The sequence below is a fragment of the Sinohyriopsis cumingii genome, chromosome 10 (assembly GCF_028554795.1).
Source record: "Sinohyriopsis cumingii isolate HCF-2022 chromosome 10, ASM2855479v2, whole genome shotgun sequence".
Lineage (NCBI taxonomy): Eukaryota > Metazoa > Mollusca > Bivalvia > Unionida > Unionidae > Sinohyriopsis > Sinohyriopsis cumingii.
This window is the reverse complement of record NC_142970.1, coordinates 41,435,122-41,457,837: the sequence shown is the minus strand read 5'-3', so window position 1 is coordinate 41,457,837 and position 22,716 is coordinate 41,435,122. Positions and strand designations below refer to the sequence as shown.

The 22,716-nt window shown below is 33.1% G+C and overlaps 1 protein-coding gene across 1 annotated transcript in view; it reads left to right on the top strand.

The window, feature by feature from the left end:
• LOC149789927 (uncharacterized) overlaps positions 1-22,716 on the top strand; it is a 46,201-nt gene that overhangs the window by 9,333 nt on the left and 14,152 nt on the right. The window contains exons 3-5 of the mRNA XM_089973144.1: positions 5,624-5,701; positions 14,009-14,097; positions 21,653-21,734. Coding sequence (XP_089829270.1) covers positions 5,624-5,701; positions 14,009-14,097; positions 21,653-21,734 — 249 coding nt within the window. The remainder of the gene's footprint in view (positions 1-5,623; positions 5,702-14,008; positions 14,098-21,652; positions 21,735-22,716) is intronic.

Below are 22,716 nucleotides of genomic sequence, written 5' to 3'. Positions count from 1 at the left end.
ATTTTTCTGTCTTTCCTAATTATTACAGCAGTGATGAAATACTAAAACGTTTTATATTGGTTCAATCTGGAAATATTTTTAAAAATTAAATTCATTTTGATTTACACAAATAAATGATAAACTTGTTTAGATACTGCTCATGATTTTATCTAATAAATGAATTATTTGTTTGAAATGAAGATACTAAATGAATTATTCCGCTGCTTAAATAATAGATGTAACAACTGCATAGTCCCTATGATATTGTAATACACAATCTGCTCTCCTAGAGAAATTATAACAAACTTAAAAGTTCATTTACAACAGACTGAACCATTTTACATAATTTAACATTGTAAGAGATATTCAGTATAACACATGACAACTTCAACCTGTAAATGAAGATGACATACAACAATTACAACTAAATAGAGCTCATACAATTTGTCCTTTTAGATGACGTACAACAGTTACAAATAAAACTCATAAAATTTGTCCCTTTAGATGGCATACAACAGTTACAACTAATTAGAGCTCATAAAATGTGTCCCTTTAGATGACGTACAACAGTTACAACTAAATAGAACTCATGAAATTTGTCCCTTTAGATGACGTACAACAGTTACAACTAAATAGAGCTCATAAAATTTGCCCCTTTAGATGACGTACAACAGTTACAACTAAATAGAACTCATGAAATTTGTCCCTTTAGATGACGTACAACAGTTACAACTGAATAGATCTCATACAATTTGACCCTTTAGATGACGTACAACAGTTACAACTAAAAAGAGCTCGTAACATTTGTCCCTTTAGATTTTTAATATGTTCAGAATATTCATTTTGTGCTACATCTCCCGTCAAGACCTTTCCTACATTTAAAGCAATCTGTTAGACTTCATGGTCTTTCACACTGCTACTTTTTTTATCAAGATTGTCCGGTAAATGTACTTTACACACTCCAGTGTATCAGGAAAATCATTACCTATATGAGGATTGTCAGGTAAATGGACTTGCATACTTCAATGTATTAGGGAAATCATTACCTATATCAAGATTGTCAGGTAAATGTACCTTACATACATCAATGTATTAGGGAAATCATTACCTATATCAAGATTCTCAGGTAAATGTACTTTACATACTCCAGTCTATTAGGGAAATCGTGACCTATATCCAGATTATCAGGTAAATGTACTTCACACATTCAATGTGTTAGGGAAATCATTAATTATATCAAGATGTCAGGTAAATGTACTTTACACACTCCAATCTATTAGGAAAATCATTACCTATGAACTAGATAAACTAGATATATTTATTTATGTTAGGAGTTAAAATGTGTCAGCACTAAAATGGAAAATTACATCACCTGTTTGAGAAAGATGAATGCATTATATTTCATAGGGATGGAATTTAATGTACCTCTAGATAACATACAGAAATACATTATATTTCATAGGGATGGAATTTAATGTACCTCTAGATAACATACATAAATACATTATATCTCATAGGGATGGAGTTTAATGTACCTCTAGATAACATACAGAAATACATTATATTTCATAGGGATGGAATTTAATGTACATCTAGAAAACATACATAAATACATTATATTTCATAGGGGTGGAGTTTAATGTACCTCTAGATAACATACATAAATACATTACATTTCATAGGGACGGAGTTTAATGTACCTCTAGATAACATACATAAATACATTATATCTCATAGGAATGGAGTTTAATGTACCTCTAGATAACATACAGAAATACATTATATTTCATAGGGATGGAGTTTAATGTACCTCTAGATAACATACAGAAATACATTATATTTCATAGGGATGGAATTTAATGTACCTCTAGATAACATACATAAATACATTATATCTCATAGGGATGGAGTTTAATGTACCTCTAGATAACATACAGAAATACATTATATTTCATAGGGATGGAATTTAATGTACATCAAGATAACATACATAAATACATTATATTTCATAGGGGTGGAGTTTAATGTACCTCTAGATAGCATACATAAATACATTACATTTCATAGGGACGGTGTTTAATGTACCTCTAGATAACATACATAAATACATTATATCTCATAGGGATGGAATTTAATGTACCTCTAGATAACATACAGAAATACATTATATTTCATAGGGATGGAATTTAATGTACCTCTAGATAACATACATAAATACATTATATCTCATAGGGATGGAGTTTAATGTACCTCTAGATAACATTCAGAAATACATTATATTTCATTGGGATGGAATTTAATGTACCTCTAGATAATATATATAAATAAATTATATTTCATAGGGCTGGAGATTAATGTACCTCTAGATGACATACAGAAATACATTATATTTGATAGGGATGGAATTTAATGTACATCTAGATAACATACATAAATACATTATATTTCATAGGGATGGAATTTAATGTACCTCTAGATACATAAATACATTATATTTCATAGGGATGGAGTTTAATGTACCTCTAGATAACATACAGAAATACATTATATTTCATTGGGATGGAATTTCATGTACCTCTAGATAATATACATAAATACATTATATTTCATAGGGATGGAATTTAATGTACCTCTGGATACATGAATACATTATATTTCATAGGGATGGAATTTAATGTACATCTAGATAACATACATAAACATTCACACAGATATTAAGGATTTGCATCAAATTAGGTAAAATAATACAGATACTAAGGATTTGCAACAAATTAGGTAAAATAACATAGATATTAAGGATTTGCATCAAATTAGGTAAAATAATACAGACATTAAGGATTTGCATCAAATTAGGTAAAATGACAGATATCAAGGATTTGCATCAAATTAGGTAAAATAATACAGATGTTAAGGATTTGCATCAAATTAGGTAAAATAACATAGATATTAAGGACTTGCATCAAATTAGGTAAAATAATACAGATGTTAAGGATTTGCATCAAATTAGGTAAAATAACAGATATTAAGGATTTGCATCAAATTAGGTAAAATAACAGATATTAAGGATTTGCATCAAATTAGGTAAAATAATACAGATGTTAAGGATTTGCGTCAGATTAGTAAAATAACATAGATATCAAGGATTTGCATCAAATTAGGTAAAATAATACAAACCTTAAGGATTTGAATCAAATTAGGTAAAATAACAGAGATAGTAAGGATTTGCATCAAATTAAGTAAAGTAATACAGACATTAAGGATTTGCATCAAATTATGTAAAATAATACAGATTTTAAGGATTTGCATCAAATTAGGTAAAATAATACAGACGTTAAGGATTTGCATCAAATTATGTAAAATAATACAGACGTTAAGGATTTGCATCAAATTATGTAAAATAATAAAGACGTTAAGGATTTGCATCAAATTAGGTAAAATAACAGATATTAAGGATTTGCATCAAATTAGGTAAAATAATACAGATGTTAAGGATTTGCGTCAGATTAGTAAAATAACATAGATATCAAGGATTTGCATCAAATTAGGTAAAATAATACAAACCTTAAGGATTTGAATCAAATTAGGTAAAATAACAGAGATAGTAAGGATTTGCATCAAATTAAGTAAAGTAATACAGACATTAAGGATTTGCATCAAATTATGTAAAATAATACAGATTTTAAGGATTTGCATCAAATTAGGTAAAATAATACAGACGTTAAGGATTTGCATCAAATTATGTAAAATAATACAGACGTTAAGGATTTGCATCAAATTATGTAAAATAATAAAGACGTTAAGGATTTGCATCACATTATGTAAAATAATACAGATCTTAAGGATCTGCATCAAATTATGTAAAATAATACAGATGTTAAGGATTTGCATCAAATTAGGTTAAATAATACAGACGTTAAGGATTTGCATCAAATTATGTAAAATAATACAGATTTTAAGGATTTGCATCAAATTAGGTAAAATAATACAGACGTTAAGGATTTGCATCAAATTATGTAAAATAATACAGACGTTAAGGATTTGCATCAAATTATGTAAAATAATACTGATGTTAAGGATTTGCATCAAATTATGTAAAATAATACAGACGTAAAGGATTTGCATCAAATTAGGTAAAATAATACAGACATTAAGGACTTGCATCAAATTATGTAAAATAATACAGATTTTAAGGATTTGCATCAAATTATATAAAATAATACAGATGTTAAGGATTTGCATCAAATTAGTTAAAATAATACAGACGTTATGGATTTCCATCAAATTATGTAAAATAATACAGATTTTAAGGATTTGTATCAAATTAGGTAAAATAATACAGACGTTAAGGATTTGCATCAAATTATGTAAAATAGTACAGACGTTAGGATTTGCATCGAATTATGTAAAATAATGCTGATGTTAAGGATCTGCATCAAATTAGGTAAAATAATACAGACGTAAAGGATTTGCATCAAATTAGGTAAAATAATACAGATATTAAGGATTTGCATCAAATTATGTAAAATAATACAGATGTTAAGGATTTGCATCAAATTAGGTAAAATAATACAGATGTTAAGGATTTTCATCAAATTATGTAAAATAATACAGACGTTAAGGATTTGCATCAAATTATGTAAAATAATACAGACGTTAAGGATTTGCATCACATTATGTAAAATAATACAGATGTTAAGGATCCGCGTCAAATTAGGTAAAATAATACAGACGTAAAGGATTTGCATCAAATTAGGTAAAATAATACAGATGTTAAGGATTTGCATCAAATTATGTAAAATAATACAGATTTTAAGGATTTGCATCAAATTAGGTAAAACAATACAGACGTTAAGGATTTGCATCAAATTATGTAAAATAATACAGACGTTAAGGATTTGCATCAAATTATGTAAAATAATACAGACGTTAAGGATTTGCATCACATTATGTAAAATAATACAGATGTTAAGGATCTGCATCAAATTAGGTAAAATAATACAGACGTAAAGGATTTGCATCAAATTAGGTAAAATAATACAGATATTAAGGATTTGCATCAAATTATGTAAAATAATACAGATGTTAAGGATTTGCATCAAATTAGGTAAAATAATACAGACGTTAAGGATTTGCATCAAATTATGTAAAATAATACAGATTTTAAGGATTTGCATCAAATTATGTAAACTAATACAGACATTAAGGATTTGCATCAAATTATGTAAAATAATACAGATATTAAGGATCTGCATCAAATTATGTAAAATAATATAGATGTTCACTCAAGAAAATGGGGAATTTTACAGCTGACTAAAACACCTGTACGTAGCTGCATGTCTCCATGGCACAGTCTGTCCTGTCTTTGAGAGACTTATCTATTTCTGTTTCCCATACAAAATGTGTGTTTGTATATAGATGTCGAAAATTAACTTGTTAGGTGAGTTTATTCTTATTTTCTTTTAATCGGTTAAGGATATTTGAAAATTGTTTATATATTTTGTCATGGCCAGAAATTGTTTCGGTATCTATCTCTGGCAGCAATCAACTGCATATACTAAATCTAGTTAAGTTTTGTATTTAAGAGACAGTCCAATCTAGTTGTGTTTAAGAGACAGTCCAACCTAACTGTGTTTAATTTTTTCAGAAGGGTTGATACGTAGGTTGATGCATTCTTTGGGTCTTGGTCGCTCCCGAAAAAATCTTGTAAAACAGTACAGTCAAGGTAAGGGTTGCATGAGATAGTAGTTTTGTTTTAAAAGCATTTTTTAAACCATAGATCACCTTGCTAAATGCCAGTCAAGCTTATGTTCTGACCATGCGTCCTTTGTTATTGTACTCTGCCTATCATCCATTCATCAATATTTGTTATGTCAAAATTGCACATATAAGAATGCCCATATATGTTGTACTGTCCATTTCAATATAAGTGGGAGCATTGTCCATGCTATGTTGTGATGTCCACTTGAATTTCAGTGAAAGTTTTGTGAATATTACTATCAGATTGGATATAAGTGGGGTTGGGGTTGGGTATAATATTGCTGAGCTATTTTTGTCAATGTGGTTCTTGTGAAAAATACTTGGAGGATTTATCAAAACGCCAATCGATAACATTACTAAAGCACTGTATGCAGATCTATTTTTTCATATTAGGATATTAACTGTGTTAATCATAAATGGAAATTTAGGGAATCAAGTTTTGCTTTTGATTGATAGAACTTTATGAAGAAGTAAAGATAAATAGTTTGATTACTTTATATTATTATGTATAATGTATTTATTTATATTTTTAATTGTTAAAATAATAAAGATAATCATGTAAATTTCAAAGTTTTTAATTGTTTAATTGCTGTGTCAGTATCCAGTTTTTAAATACAAAATTTGTTTCTACAAACCACTCGGGGCCATGAGTGGCCAACTGATCTAAAGCACTTTTCATTACAAACCACTGTCTACAATGGTTCGAGTCTCGAATTCAACCAGTGTGGGTATGTGAGAAAGCTTGTCAGTAGCTTCTTGTGAGTCAGTGGTTGTTTCTGGGGCTTTCTTGGGTTTTTCCACTACCATTGATACTGGCCACCATGTATTGCCTATCTTGTGCTGAACAATGGCGTTAAACCCTAAAACACTAACAACCCTCAAGAAAAGAGCTAGAGTGAAATTTGAGTTATGTCCCTTGGTACCATTATTTAAAAAGAATTAAATATTATTCAAACTTATATAATAAACATAAAGGATGAAAAAGTGATAAAATCATATCATAATACTTTTAATAACTTGGTTATAAATAGTTATGTATAATGAAATTATATTATAACAATTATTTATTGTATAACTACTTATTTATTTCTATTAATGCCAGTATTATGCAAATAATTTTTTAATATAATTAGTGTTACAGAGGCAAGGCATGTTATTCTTATTATAAACAAGAACACATGAATACAGATATAAAAACAGCCTAAAAGTCTTACACTTCTGAAACTTATTCTTGTTACATAGGCAAAACAACTACATTTTTGGAATGTTTGTGCAACAATCTGATGAATATTTGAAGAAAAAAATACTACAAATAATATATAACCAAAATAATCCAAAGAAGAATGGTGAACGAGCTCACAAGCTGAAAAAAGAAAATCAAAGTGGCTGCTGCACACAAAAAATCAGAGTTAGAAAAATATTTCAAGACAAGGAAAATAGAGACAGAGGAAGGATCCTTTCTTGAATGTGCCTACAAGGAAGACACACAATAAATGGAAAGAAGACTGGGAATGACCTCATTGATGACATCGCTACAAATAATGAATAAAGATTTTGTAAGCCTAACTCAATCCCTCAAGAGGAAGTGCTTTCAAGGCTAGATACTAAAACCTAAAGGGAACCAGCCATTCAGAGAATAAATCATTGGAAGAGAGACAGTAAACATCAAGAAACTGTCACCAGCATTAAGAAAAATAAAATAAAAACAGACCAACGAGCTACATTTATCAGATAAACCTCTATAAATACCTCTGAAGCTATAGTGGAGAAATTTGATAGAAAATTTAACATAAAGGTGACCAAAGCCAGAATGGGCACCCACCCATTAGGCCCAGTTCTAAATGGGATAAGAATACTTGAGTTTGAGAAGACAAAGCTACAGAAAATATAGGCAGCCATCTTTTTGTTTCGATTTTTAACAAAATAATGGTGGAAAGGCTGTATCCACCACAGAAGTGCAACAGATGTGGGAACCCGAATGAAACTTTCCACATGGATTGGATACGGAATCCACACGTACTTTTACAGAAATATCCATTTGGACATTTTTATTCTGTTGCTGAAGCACTCTTATGGATTTCAGTGTATCTATATGGAAATGTTATGGATTCCTTACGTACTCCGTATGGAAAATCTCATGGAATATGCAAATTAGTTCGTGAGATATGTAGGTTGTCCATAAGGAATAAAATTAAAATTCCATATGGAATTTGTGAATAATCCATATGGAATTTGTGAATAGCCCATCCCGTACAAAATTTTCTTGTGCTTGTAAATGCCTTATACCGACAATGTATGCACCATCAACTAGTTTTTCTGTAGTTTTGTAATGATTACTTAAGTTTTTGAAAGAATGGATCTATAGCTGTTTTAATGAGAGTCTGCTGCCAAAAGAAAAAAAATAATTTTGTCAGTTATTTAGATACTACATAAAAATTAAAATACATACAGTTGTGTATAGATCCATCCCATTCTGTCAGCATTCAATAAAGAATTGATCTTTGTGAATTTTGATTTTTTTTTGTAGAAAGAATTCAGGTAATAAAAGGCATGCAAGACTTAATGCGATTTTTCCGTGACAGAGACTTGATTCAGTACCGAGGCCTAATGGCAGTTACTTCCCTTCTTTTAGTCAGGAGACTGGTTTACGAATTTGCAGATATGTACACAAAATATTTGAGGCACAGGAAATACAAAATGACCATGGTAGCCTTGTGTTTAAATTAGGTAGAATTTTCAAGACTGAACCGTCTTAATTGTAGCTCATTAATTTGGGAAATTCATTGTAAGCAGAACCAATATATATGCAGCAACCGATTCTAGAACCAAAAATAATTTGAAATAATGGAGTTATCATGTTGGTGAGTAAACTTAAAGAGTGTTGTATTTTGCATTTACGATCTCATGCTAATTATGCTATGCGGCGGTGTGGCGGAAGTGTGGTTTTACTTTTACAATTTAAATGCATCCAATAATGACTTTATAATGTATCTTTAACAATTCTTGAGATGACGACTATAAAGATTATTATTATTTACTGCTGTGCTTGCCAAACTGCAGTACCGTAATCAGTGCAGTGCTGTCACTTATCGACAATAGGGTCACGAGATTATAACATTACACATGCTTGTTAATCATATTTACATTATTCTTGTGATCTTTTTATTCCTCACATATCAGATTGAACCATTGTACATCTAATTTCTTTCATTCCCAAAGAAGATGGCAGTTATTATATTTCAAAATGCCTTACAGTATCAAGTTTCAATGCATTTTGTGTGTTTAAGCCTCGAAAGTACCAGACATTAATTTGACATTTGTCTCAACCATTTCAAAATGGATGGCAAAGCTAAAACTTATGATCTCCTTAAATGACGATCTTGAATAACACAGATGTCATGTTAAGTGATTTTTGAATGTTGAACTAAAAATGAAATGTCTTTTGCCAAGGAGGTAAATAGTCAATATTTTTCCAGGTTACATAGTACAATGTGGCTGTAATCATTTTCAATGGATGATACCTGAATCATACCAGAAGTAGAGGATGATGCATAATTTTATACTGAGAGGATTTTGTTTAGAAGAGGTGATTCAGTGTAATTCAAATGGCTAACATTCTTGTTCTTCAGCTAATAGTGTATGATTTTGACAGATGAGAGAGAGATGATTTTGACAGATGAGAGAGAGAGAGAGAACCTAACCGTTTGACACTATCCTTCCCCCCAAATGGATTTCTATACGGAAGTGAATTAGTAAAGACATTTAAAAAGCCATACAAAACAAAAATATGGAGAGTTTCCCCACACATCCCATTCACGTTATTTTTCTGATTAAATATTATTAAATGATTTGGTGACTGTATTCTTTCTTTCATTGTGACAGAAAGATCTCATGCTAATTAATGTACACCATATATTAACATTTTCTTTTTAATATGGGATATTACTGATACTTTTTGGACATCAAGAGTTAGAAAATGGATGTATGTGACCATCTATAGAATAATTCAATTGATGCCGTATCAGTTCTTCTGATGCATCTAGATAGGCCAGCTTTGTTTGCAAGCTTGCATAAGGTTGTAATTAGTAAGATTATGCAAGCTTGTAATTAGTAAGATTGTGCAAGGTTGTAATTAGTAAGATTGTGCAAGGTTAAAATGAACAAATTAAGCTTCTGCAAGCTTGCTGCAGTTTCAAGTCTGAGTTTGCAGTACAGTTGTATTGCATGCTTGCCGCTATCTTAAAAATAAGCTTGCCATTTTGGTTTGGCTAACCTGACATTTTAGCAAGTTATTTTGTTGATACAAATCTAGACTGGTGTAAGCAACTGAAGCACATTTGCTCTTGTAGTAAACTTCACAATTTACTTTTTGCAGAGAATTATATGTTATCTATCACTCAACCGTTGGAAATTATTTTGCTTTGCATGGTTGGGACAAACTTTTTGGAAAGAAATGCTGCACAATCTTTCTGTATATACTTTCCTAAAGAGTGTGACTTGATTTTTGTCTGCCAATATGATACACTTGTTAATATTTAAAACATGTGTTCATTTTGCTTTATTAAAAGATAAGCATGTGTTTTATGTTAAATATATCATTGTACACGTAGTTAGCAGATCTCACAATTTATACTATAAATTGGGTTTTGTTTGCATCAGATTCATTTTCTTAACCACTTCTGCATCAAAAATAAACACCATGCTAATTATATGCAATTTACAACACGCTTGCTTTTTGCTTTCTTATGCACCCTTCGGCTTTTAATCACCCTGCTAACCTGCTTTGTAACATAACTGCATGTTGAGTGGTATCTGTTCCATATAAGCCATTAGCCAGGAAACCTAGTACAGGAGCTGGGGGTTCAGGTTAGAGGAAGACATGATTGGTTTGGTTTGTGGGTTTTAACACTATTTTTCAGTAATGATAGTATATACTTGCTGGCCAGTATATTTGGTGGAGGAATAACCTGGTATGCTACCAACAAGCTTTTTCATACACCTAAATTGGCCGAGCTGAGACCAATTCATGCACATGTGAGAGTCATCTATAAAGGTGAGAGCATTAGACCACTCTGCCACCAGTGTGGTTCCAGGAGTGGGGTAAATCTGGAACAGATTACATAGATATACAGCGAATGAAATTGACAATACAAAAATTACAGTTATCTTTTTTTATTGTCAGTCACTGCATCTTATGTTCATCATGTTTAACATGTTCCCACACAGCAAAATGCACATACACTGATATCCAATAAATATCCATTAGCCCAGACTCTATGTTGCACTTTTGTTCCAGGTATATATGCAAGTGACGTACATGTATCAGACTTGGGTTCAAATACAATGTAATTGGTATAATTAAGTAATTAATTGCAATTATACTGTATTTCGGTCTGTAATTGAATATCAGCATTATTGTGATGTCCATCAGTAGCATGTGTATAGCTTTCATGTCCAGCATCACGCCCAGTCAGATTAACTTATAGGAGAGGGGGTGTTTATATGCCTAACCTGTTGCTCAGTGTTTGTGTCATGTGCAGACAGAGCATATATATATATATATATATATATATATATATATATATATATATCATCCTAGTGTCATGCATGTAGGTGAGGGAGTGTTTATATGCCTACCTGTTGCCCAGTCCTAGTGTCCTGTGCTGGCAGAGCATATTTATATTCTGTTGTCCTATCATCATGGTAGATGTAGAGAGGGGGGTGTTTATGTGCCTACCCAGTTGCCCGATGCTAATATCATGTGCATTCAAGAGGTATTCATATGCATATCATATCGCTTGATACTAGTGTCATGTGCATATATATATATATATATATATATATATATATATATATATATATATATATATATATATATAACATGCAAAATTTGTTCTCTGTGCTACATTTCACTGTCGGAGTCTAGTCCAACATACCTATCTGACGTCACTCATGTGTACACACCAGCAAGATACTTACGCTCCTCTTCTGACAATCGTATACTCATTATTCCAGGCATGAAAACAAAGTTATATGGACAGCATTCTTTTGCTTACCAGGGCCCAGGAATGTGGAATGAATTGCCCACTGAACTTAGACACAAAGACACAGTCATCACATTCAAGAGAGCTCTCAAAACTCACTTATTTCGATAGCAAGAGCAAACTTAAAGACCTAATAATGTTTCCTACCTGAAATATTCTCAGCATGTTTTTTATTTTTTTAATATTGTTCTTATTTCATGTTGTTTGTTTTTGTAATAATATTATTATGTTTCTTATCTTATAGGTGTTGTCTAAAGTTATAAAGTGCTTAGAGCTTCTAAAAAATTAGGCGCTATACAAAGTCCTCATTATTATTATTATTATCATTATATATATATATATATATATATATATATATATATATATATATATATATATATATATATATATACTGGTATATTTACATGTTCCTGATCTTAGTGTCCTTGGTATGGAGGGGATAATTATATACCTGTGTGTTGCCCAATTTCAGACTTAGTCAAAATAAGCATATACATGATAGAGAAAACTGAAAATCACTTTCAAGTTTTGATTGATATAAAAGAAATGTAGAATTTGTTTTAAAGAACCTCCCAAAATTGATTAAGCCACATAAAGCGATTTGTTGATGTACAGATGGACATAATTATTAGAATGCTCCAATCACATGACTGACTTTGCAATTAACAAAATTATTCTGGAAATTCTATACAATATGTATAGGTTACTGCATTTTTATGGGTAAATATGAACAAGGTTTTCAGATGTAAATATTGCATGACCTTGGAAGTGCATTATATCCATCTGACAAAACAAATTTATATTTTCCCATACAAACACATTAATAATTATGTACAGTATACACAGCACATACATGATGTGAAAAATATGGCTTGACACTAAATAATTAGTCAATTTTAAAATTCAAATTATCCAGCTTGGAACACATGCACAGAGATCTGTGTAAACATACTACTATCCTGCATTGAACAATTCAACTATGAAAATGATGTAAAATTACAGAAAAGCAGGCAGTATTTTTGTACCAGAATTGTTCAATTTTCTAAAGATTTTATCCATTTAAGACGTTGATTAGGAAAAGAAGAAATGATAGGAGCCTGCCTTATGTCACTGGAAATGTTGTTCCATACCAGTGGACCAGTATATTGAACACTTGTTTTAAACAATTCCTTCTTTGGTTATGGTATAATATAATTTTCACTTCTTACGGACCTTAAATTTGGATTACCACCAGCATCACTTTCGTAAAAGATATTGCTTAGATAGACAGGAATTGCTTTTCTAGATACTTTATACATCAATTTGGCCTTTCCAAGAAATATTTTTTAATGTATTGTTAAAGTTACCTTTATATTATTCACTGCATCCTGAACATTGTCTATACGTTGATCTAGAATTAAATGGCAAGCCCTCTTTTGGAGTCATAAGAGTGTTGTTATGTTTGAATTAGAGGTATTACCGCAAATTACATTACAGTAGTCCAGATATGGTTGAATATAAATTTCATAAAAGATGGCATTATACTGAAGAGGAATGTTATGCTTTTTTTTATTTTCCACAGTAGCCAAAGATAAGAATTAACCTTTTTTGAAACATGTGAATAGACCAAGTAAGATTGTTATCTATGAATACACCAAGAATTCTATCTTGAGAGGTCATATTAAGGCTCACATTGTCAAATAGAACCTGGAGTTTGTCCCTCTCTAGCCTTGCTCATTTTTGTTGTGTTGTAACTAGTAAAGCTTTCGTTTTTTTTCTGTATTTATTATCATACTGTTTTCCTTGCACCATACTTGAAGTCTGTTGAGAGCATTTTGTTACTTATTTTGAAGTATCATTTTGGTTTTACCCATCCCAGACAGTGTAGTATCATTTGCATAGAGGTCAGTGGAAGAAATTGAAATTCCAATCTTAAGAGGTAAATCATTGATAAATATAATGAATAACAAAGGTCCAAGGTTAGAGCCCTGTGGTACTTCACAATTATTATGTGTATGAGGAAATTTTGATTTGATATTCTGTTCAGAACATAATTTAAATATTTATATGTGCATATACAAAAAGCGTCTTTGAGATTCATCCAGTTAAAGGATGTCTGTAACAAGAAATTTCTTATTCTCAGGCTTTCACAAATTAATTTGACTGCAGACTTGTTTATTCATATTTTAATATCTCCATTTAAATTGTCCCTATCAATGAAGCTGACAGTTTGTTCTGTTTTTGTGTAGGAAAGCACAGAGTTCCTGAAGTTCTGGTGAGTGATGAAAGAAAACAGCCTGTTACTGAGAAGACGTCAGCTGTCAAAGAACAGGGAGCTGTAAGTACTCCTTATCATGGACCATGTACAGATTTCCACCCACTCAATATTTGTAATGTTGTCATAGTAACAATTTTAAGCATTAAGATATCAAACAGGATTCCTGGATATATCATAGCAATGCATATTCTCATGATGGAAGAAAATGAAACATTTATGTTGGGTTATTGTTTTTCCTGAACAAAAATCATAAACCAAATATTGCTTCTATTTTCATTCAGATGCTAGCAAGCTGTATTCATCTGAATATTTGTGATTTGCTTTATGAACACTGTTTGATACAAGTTTTGTATTTTTCGTTTTCCATATGTTAGATTGAATTACTAAGTGATATTTCCCAAGTTTTCTGCCAGAGCACCTGGCTTGATAAGCTAATGGTTTGTAAAGGCAGAACTCTATTTTCAAGTTCACTTTTGATTGAGTCACAAATTCAAAACATGAACTTGATTAGTGCCAAGTAGAGTTCCACAGCTTCCTGAGAATGTTTGACTTTAATCCTTTGACTTGTAAAGGCAAAGCCCTCTTTTTATTTCATGTGACAACATTTGGATTGAGTTTTATCCTTGCTCTGTTGACACTTCTAAGCTCCATCCGAGCATACCGGTACTGGTTAGAACTTTGAAGTGACACCCTGTTAATCTCTAAAAGTGTGTTTTGGAGTGGGTTTCCCGTCTCCCTTAGAGGTCTGTAGGTGTTATTGTTTAAAAAAGTAATGTGATATAAAATTGTGCAGGGTTGATTTCTTTTTTATCCATCAGATTCTTAGAGTTTTTTATTTATCCCAAGAAGAAGCAAACACTTTCTTCCCTTTGTCCGTGCTGACAGTGGGCCTGATTTCTACCATTGTTGCTTCGGATTTAGGGTTGTACTATTATTCCAAAGGCTAATTACGGTCCTGGAATAGTTTCCTTCCATCTTCCTATAATAATTTAAAAGTGACTTTTCTAGAGTCATTTTGTTCGAGCATGTGTTTTTCTTTCTTTTGTTTGTGTAATGTATGCATGCATTATTTTTTGGACAGCATAGCTAGGTCAAATCTAAGGGTTGTTTACATCCTATCTAAAACTTCCCAAGAAGAATAAATGTCTAAAAGCAGTTTTTCTGTTTGGTGAGTGTAAGTTGTGCGTTTATATAATAAATTATTCCTTAGCCTAGAAAAGGGGGTTACCATGGATGGACACTAGGGGGCAAGAGTGGTGAACTTTATTTCATGGACAACAGCTTTGGATCCATTGCCAGATAATGTTTTTATCAAACTGGTGAAAATGACATAGGGGCCCTTGAGCCCAACATAGTGGTAATCAGTTATTGCAATTGAGTAGACAGTTTCTGGATCGTGATGTCCAGTTTGTTTTATTTGGAGCATTATTGCCTTGGTTCCATCCATGAGGGATGACCCATTATTCTGTAGGACGGATGGATTCCATGGTGTTTACATGAACCTAGATGGTGTGCATCTGAATGCACAGCGGTGCAGGTGGTTTTACAACAGACTATTGTCTTCAATTCAAAGACATATTCAGTGACTTTAATATTTTGAGTTGAAATTTTGAATGTTTATATTATGGTGGAAAGTCCAAGAACAGAATCTTTATTTGAAACTCTCTGCTTGAAATCTCCATCATATTTTCTCAACATTAACAGTTTTTGTTTTGTATTCTTAATAGCCAAAGATATTTTTTTCTTAAAAGTGTAAGGTTAAAATATTATGTGATTTATATAATCAGGTCATGTTTGCTATTCTTTTGAGTTGTTAGTGGAGGTGTCAATGTGGGTCCTTTTAAGGTGTCAGGTTATGACATCCCTACTATTTTACTCTGCCACTATATTCTAATTTTGTACAATTTGGTTTATAATGAGCTACTGATGTCTGTGTATCTAGGATTAAATCACGGGGTGCCCGCAGCTAGAGTCCTGTTTAGGTGTCACGGTTGACATCTCCAGTGCGGGCGTGTCGTGATTTTTCTTTTTTCATATGAATTATAACATTTAAGTCATTTGAAGTATGCAAGACTTCATATTTTACAGTTAAAAATTTTGAAATAAATTCTAAAGTTCAGCCGTATTTGTTGTTTTCTTTTTGGTTATTAATGGAGAGGTCAGTATGGGACCTGTTCAGGTGTCACTTTTGACATTCCCATAACCACACCCCGCTGTAATTTTTTTTTTTTTAAGAATTGTCAGATTTTTTCTTTTAAGGTTGTTGATTTAAATTTCTGTAATACATGTGTAATTCATGCATTAAAGAGAGGCTACAGCAGCGGATTCCAAAAATCTGCAGGTGTATTTATCCTCTTTTTCTTGAAGAAAGAAGTATGTGTTACAAGTGATGTCATCTAATGATTGCCACCTAGTTCTACAACTGTATTCTAGCTTGCAGCTAGAAAGGGATTGCAGGTCTTGTGTTTTTAAAGTAGCATTTAGGCTATCCAGACTGTTCTAATGTGTTTTTCTGTAATTAAATTTCCTAGTGAATGGTGTAAGTCTGGTGTTTTTGAACTAGCCTTTAGGCTATCCAGACTGTTTTGATGTGTTTTTTAATAGGGTTTTAGTAACCTTTTTTATTCCTTCTCTCATTTATTGCCATACATAAAAAGTTTATTGTTTTGATGTATAATTGTATAATTGTTTGTGATTAATTTGGTTGGTGTAGGGTAGCTTAAGTGGATTGAAATTACCTTGTTTTCTAATAATTTTATTTATTAATTTTTGTCTTTGGTTGGTGAGGTAATACAATCTAGTATTATGTGCTTTTTACTGTCAATTGCAGTTTTGCAAAGAAAGCATTTGCATAAGTGGGGTATCATGTTTCTATTGTAGGCTTCTTCATCTGTCCACCACACATTGTGTAAATAAAGATACATGTTTGCTTGTTTGTTGGGCTCTTTAATCCCCTTGCAATGTTTCCATATACTTGGCCAAGCTACATTTGTTACTTTGGTGGCCTAGTGGTTAGAGCGTCCGCCTCGGATGCGGGAGGTCGTGGGTTCGATCCCCGGCCGAGTCATACCAGAGACTTAAAAAAATGGTACTAACAGCTGCCTCACTTGGCGTTCAGCATTAAGAGGTTAGTGTTAGGACTGGTCGGCCTGGTGTCAGGATAATGTGACTGGGTGGGACATCATGCTACATGTCTGCGGCATGATGCCCCAGTGCTAGACATCACTATAAACTACCACATTGCAGACATCGTAGCGATATGACTGAAAAATTGTTAAAGCTACGTTAAAAATCAAAATCACATCACACACATCACATTGATTTCAGCATGAATGGGTTTGTATTTAGTTGTGTCTATTATTTGTTTTTCTATCATCTTTTTATCAGCAGTTTGCCATAAATCTTTTTTTGATTGAAATTTTTTAATTGTCAAGGTTATTTTGCATGTACATTTGTGTGGGGGGGGTAACTGATATTTTTAGAGTTTTATTTTTTTTGGATATCAATTTTATTAGTAAGTGATTTTCTAAACCAGTAAATATATAGTCCTTGTTCATTGGTTAATCCATATGAATTATTTTTCCAATTGTCAATTAGTAGGATTTCTGTTTTATTTGCATTAATTTGTGAGCCAGAGGCTTTTCTAAAATTAGTATATTGGTTGATATGATGAAAAAATGATGATTTGGTAGTTAATATATTAGAGCAATCATCCGCGTGTTGAAAAGTTTTACATTCTGTATTCATGTTAGGTATCTTAATTCCTTTTATTTGGTCATGTTGTTGTATTGCTCTTTGTAATGCTTCAATTCATAAAACATATAACAACATGGTATTAATGGCCATGAAACAGAATGTGACTGCTTGGATCAATGGCTATGGAACATAATGTGACTGCTTCTATTAATGGCTATGAAACAGAATGTGACAAGATGGTATTAATGGCTATAAAACAGAATGTAACTGCTTGTATTAATGGCTATAAAACAGAAAGTGACTGCTTGGATTAATGGCTATATAACAGAATGCGACTGCTTGGATTCATGGCTATGAAACATAAAGTGACTGCTTGTATTAATGGCTATGAAACAGAATGTGACTGCTTGGCTTAATGGCTATGGAAGAGAATTTGACTGCTTGGATTAATGGCTATGAAACAGAAAGTGACTGCTTGGATCAATTTCTATGAAACAGAATGTGACTGCTTGTATTAATGGCTATGGAACAGAATGTGACTGCTTGGGTTAATGGCTATGGAACAGAATGTGACTGCTTGTATTAATGGCTATGAAACAGAATGTGACAACATGGTATTAATGGCTATAAAACAGAATGTGACTCACTGCTTGTATTAATGGCTATGAAACAGAAAGTGACTGCCTGGATTAATGGCTATGAAACAGAAAGTGACTGCTTGGATTAATGGTTATGAAACATAATGTGACTGCTTGGATTAATGGATATGGAACAGAATTTGACTGCTTGGATTAATGGCTATGGAACAGAATGTGACTGCTTGTATTAATGGCTATGGAACAGAATGTGACTGCTTGGTTTAATGGCTATGAAACAGAATGTGACTGCTTGGATTAATGGCTATGAAACAGAATGTGACTGCTTGTACTAATGGCTATGAAACAGAAAGTGACTGCTTGGATGAATGGCTATGAAACATAATGTGACTGCTTGGATTAATGGCTATGAAACAGAAAGTGACTGCTTGGATCAATTTCTATGAAACAGAATGTGACTGCTTGGATTAACGGCTATGAAACATAATGTGACTGCTTGGATTAATGGCTATGGAACAGAATATGACTGCTTGGATCAATGGCTATGGAACAGAAAGTGACTGCTTGGATCAATTTCTATGAAACAGAATGTGACTGCTTGGATTAATGGCAATGGAACAGAATGTGACTGCTTGGATTAATGGCTATGAAACAGAAAGTGACTGCTTGGATTAATGGCTATGAAACAAAATGTGACTGCTTGGATTAATGGCTATGAAACAGAAAGTGACTGCTTGGATCAATTTCTATGAAACAGAATATGACTGCTTGGATCAATGGCTATGGAACAGAAAGTGACTGCTTGGATCAATTTCTATGAAACAGAATGTGACTGCTTGGATTAATGGCTATGGAACAGAATGTGACGGCTTGTATTAATGGCTATGAAACAGAATGTGACTGCTTGGATCAATGGCTATGAAACAGAATGTGACTGCTTGGATTAATGGCTATGAAACAGAATGTGACTGCTTGGATCAATGGCTGTGGAACAGAAAGTGACTGCTTGGATCAATTTCTATGAAACAGAATGTGACTGCTTGGATTAATGGCTATGGAACAGAATGTGACTGCTTGTATTAATGGCTATGAAACAGAATGTGACTGCTTGGATCAATGGCTATGAAACAGAATGTGACTGCTTGGATTAATGGCTATGAAAGAGAATGTGACTGCTTGGATCAATGGCTATGAATCAGAACGTGACTGCTTGGGTTAATGGCTATGGAACAGAATGTGACTGCTTGGATTAATGGCTATGGAACAGAATGTGACTGCTTGGATCAATGGCTATGGAACAGAATGTGACTGCTTGGAGTAATGGCTATGAAACAGAATGTGACTGCTTGGATTAATGTTCAGAGTTGGTAGGGATAAGGGACTATAACTCAGCTTCTTACAGACTTTAATGTTGAGATAGTTAACCTTTAAGATTTAAAACTAATTATACAGTCTGTGGAAAGCAGATGTATTTAAATGAGGCCAACTGCTTCACAGTGTGGTCTAGGATGACTGATGGTGGATTTATTTGCAACAAGGTGGAAAACTAAACTGCCCACCTGTTTCTTGCTGTTACCAGACCTGATTCCATGGGCCATCAATGCTCTAGCTGTTTCCAGACCTGACTGCATGGGCCATCAATGCTCTAGCTGTTCCCAGACCTGATTGCATGGGCCATCACCTCTAGCACTCAGCTGAGAGTTACTTTAGGTGACAAATCATGGATAACTGGTGATAGATATACACAAACAAGTCTTAGTGATCTTAATGTTGCCCAAACAGATGAATTCACTGATCTCCCATCCATATCCATAACAAGAATGCTTTCGTGAATGGCTATTTTCCTACATGCAGTGAATAGAAAGAAGTTGACAATGCAGTTATGGAGATGATCTTGTAATATAGACGACCATACACTCAAAATGCATTTAAGGAAAAGTGAAGAGATTTCACGACCAGGTGTCACTGAAATGTTGCAACCCTATCGGCTCACATTCCACAACTGGCCAGCTTCTTTCTCTTTGATCAGAGGATATCTATCTTTGATTTCTAAAACCTTCAGATGTCATGGATGAGAGGACACTGGTCACAACAAAGACTTTTCTAAACTGCTAATTGTGATCAATGCCAGCCATTGTTTAAACAATCAGTACTGTGGGATTATGTGATTATATTGAAGGAGTTGAATATTTAGTAAATTACATTTCACTTAAGTGAAACTGTCCAGTATTAAGTAATATTCTTTATTACAAGATTTCATTGAAGGAAAAACAATAATTGTGTTAAATTTTGTTGTGCTGTCATGGCAACACATAAGCATTCTAGTATTGGAATACCTTGGAACAGATTTCAGATTAGTGAGAAATTGATAATTCAAGTAAAATTAGAATTACAATCCAAGGATTCACATGCTGTACGTTATTATTATTCTTGGCCTTTATTTGATTTTGTGTTTTATTGAAATTTTTACATTTGGAAAACTTGAATGCTTGTTTTTTTTCTTGTTTTACACAATTTTTAAGCCCCTAGAGGTAACACTTAGTTTCAAGGTTAAGTAGATGTGGCACTAGGCTACATACCTGCTTTGTCAGCTCTGGCTGGAGTCAGAAAGAAGGAAGTTGGAACAACTTGCTGCATAGATGATCAATTAAGGGATCAGTTATACTACTAGCCTAGGAGCCTCACTCATTAGGTTAGTCCCATGACCCCAATGAGCATCTTCAAGTTGAGAACAACCAAATTTAGACAGGGGCAATGGAACCCCTCTTGCCTTTAGTGAGGATAAAGGACAATGATTTCAACACCATCATAGTGGACTCAGTTGAGTTCTCAGAGGAACCAGTGGCAGTGGTCCGTTCCATTAGGGTTTCTGACTCCTTTCCACCAGTCAGATTAGGTGATGGAAGAGGAGGCTAGGTCAAAGTTGACAGCTGTTTTCACCCAGAGCTGTCTCAAGCCTTTTTGACAGTGCAGATGAGACAGTTTACCATAGGCAGAGGAGTTTCTCTGAGCATAATTTTGTCTAGATTTTCTGTTCCATCTGCACTCGGCAATACGATGGGAACTTGCATAGTTTCCTTAGAGACAATACAAGACAAGAGTAGGGTTGGCCTGCTGTCTCCTATTGTATGCCTTGGCTCCTGGTTTCTGTCTCAAGCTAAAGTGTCATCTACCAGCTTGGCCAATGTTATTGCCCATTGGATTAGGGCATAGTGCAAATGGAGAGATTGGCCAAGGCATGACTATACACCATAATGTAGCAATGTTATTAATGGTTCTTTGTAATTGCATGTCAGCTAATTGATCTCTCTTTTGTTATCTAGGTAGATCAGTGGCAGTCAAGCGTAGAGAGAGAGGTGCCTCCAGTTGTACAGGTCCCAGTGGATTCTGTTGTTGACAACCAAGGTAACGGTAACTGCATGCATTGTAACAAGTGTAGTAATAAATTGAGTATTGTGAGGTATTCCTATAGTAGGTACATTAGGCAATATATACTGATGTATAGAATTATGTTTCTTACATAAGACCAGTAGATATAGACTATTATATTTCATTTTATCTGGTGCTTTACGGCACAGCTACTACATTCGTTGGTTGTGTGTATGACATATTAACTACCCCACAGCTGTGGCTGCCTTATAGAACAGTAGAAAAAATTAAAGTGGCAATGTAACCATTCATAAAATACTTAAGCATCAATCATTTAGGAATTTACACATTTGGGTTGTTCATATTTCAAAGTATGTGGTTGTTTTAAGATTTGAATGGATGAGGGAAATTTGATTTTGATTGGAGTGTGCACCAGTGAAGAGCATAGGGTTGATGATTATTGATAGAAACTGTAAGGAAGAAAATATTAAATCTTCAGAAAATCATCTGTAGTTATTCCCTAAAGTAGAGGTAAATTGTTGACTTAAATGTCCAAAATCTTAAAGGGAATCTATGTCTGGGCAGGAGGATTTCATCTCCCACAGGACCTGAACCTTACACTGGTCTGAGGTCCTGGACTGATTCTGTTTAGCTGCAGACTGGTAATATGTAAGCAACAATAGTCCACTGGACCTTTGAATTTCTTATTTGTTCCTGTAATTGAAGATAATGTGCTTTTTAATCCTTAAAACATCTGAAATGATTTTTAAGAAATAGCACCAATACAAGAGGAAGTTGAGCCACAGTGAGTGGCTAGTGTTGTAAAATATCTCTGGAAATCTGCAAATTTAGTTGGCAATATGCTGACTGCTAGGCTTAGGCCTGATCCTTGTGGATCAACAATTTGTTCTACATAGCTAAATCTTTGCATCAGTATTATCGGGTTACTATATGTTCTAGATGCTAAGAGCTTATTCAAGTATGTATCTACTGGCACAAGGCAAGAATCAACCACAGA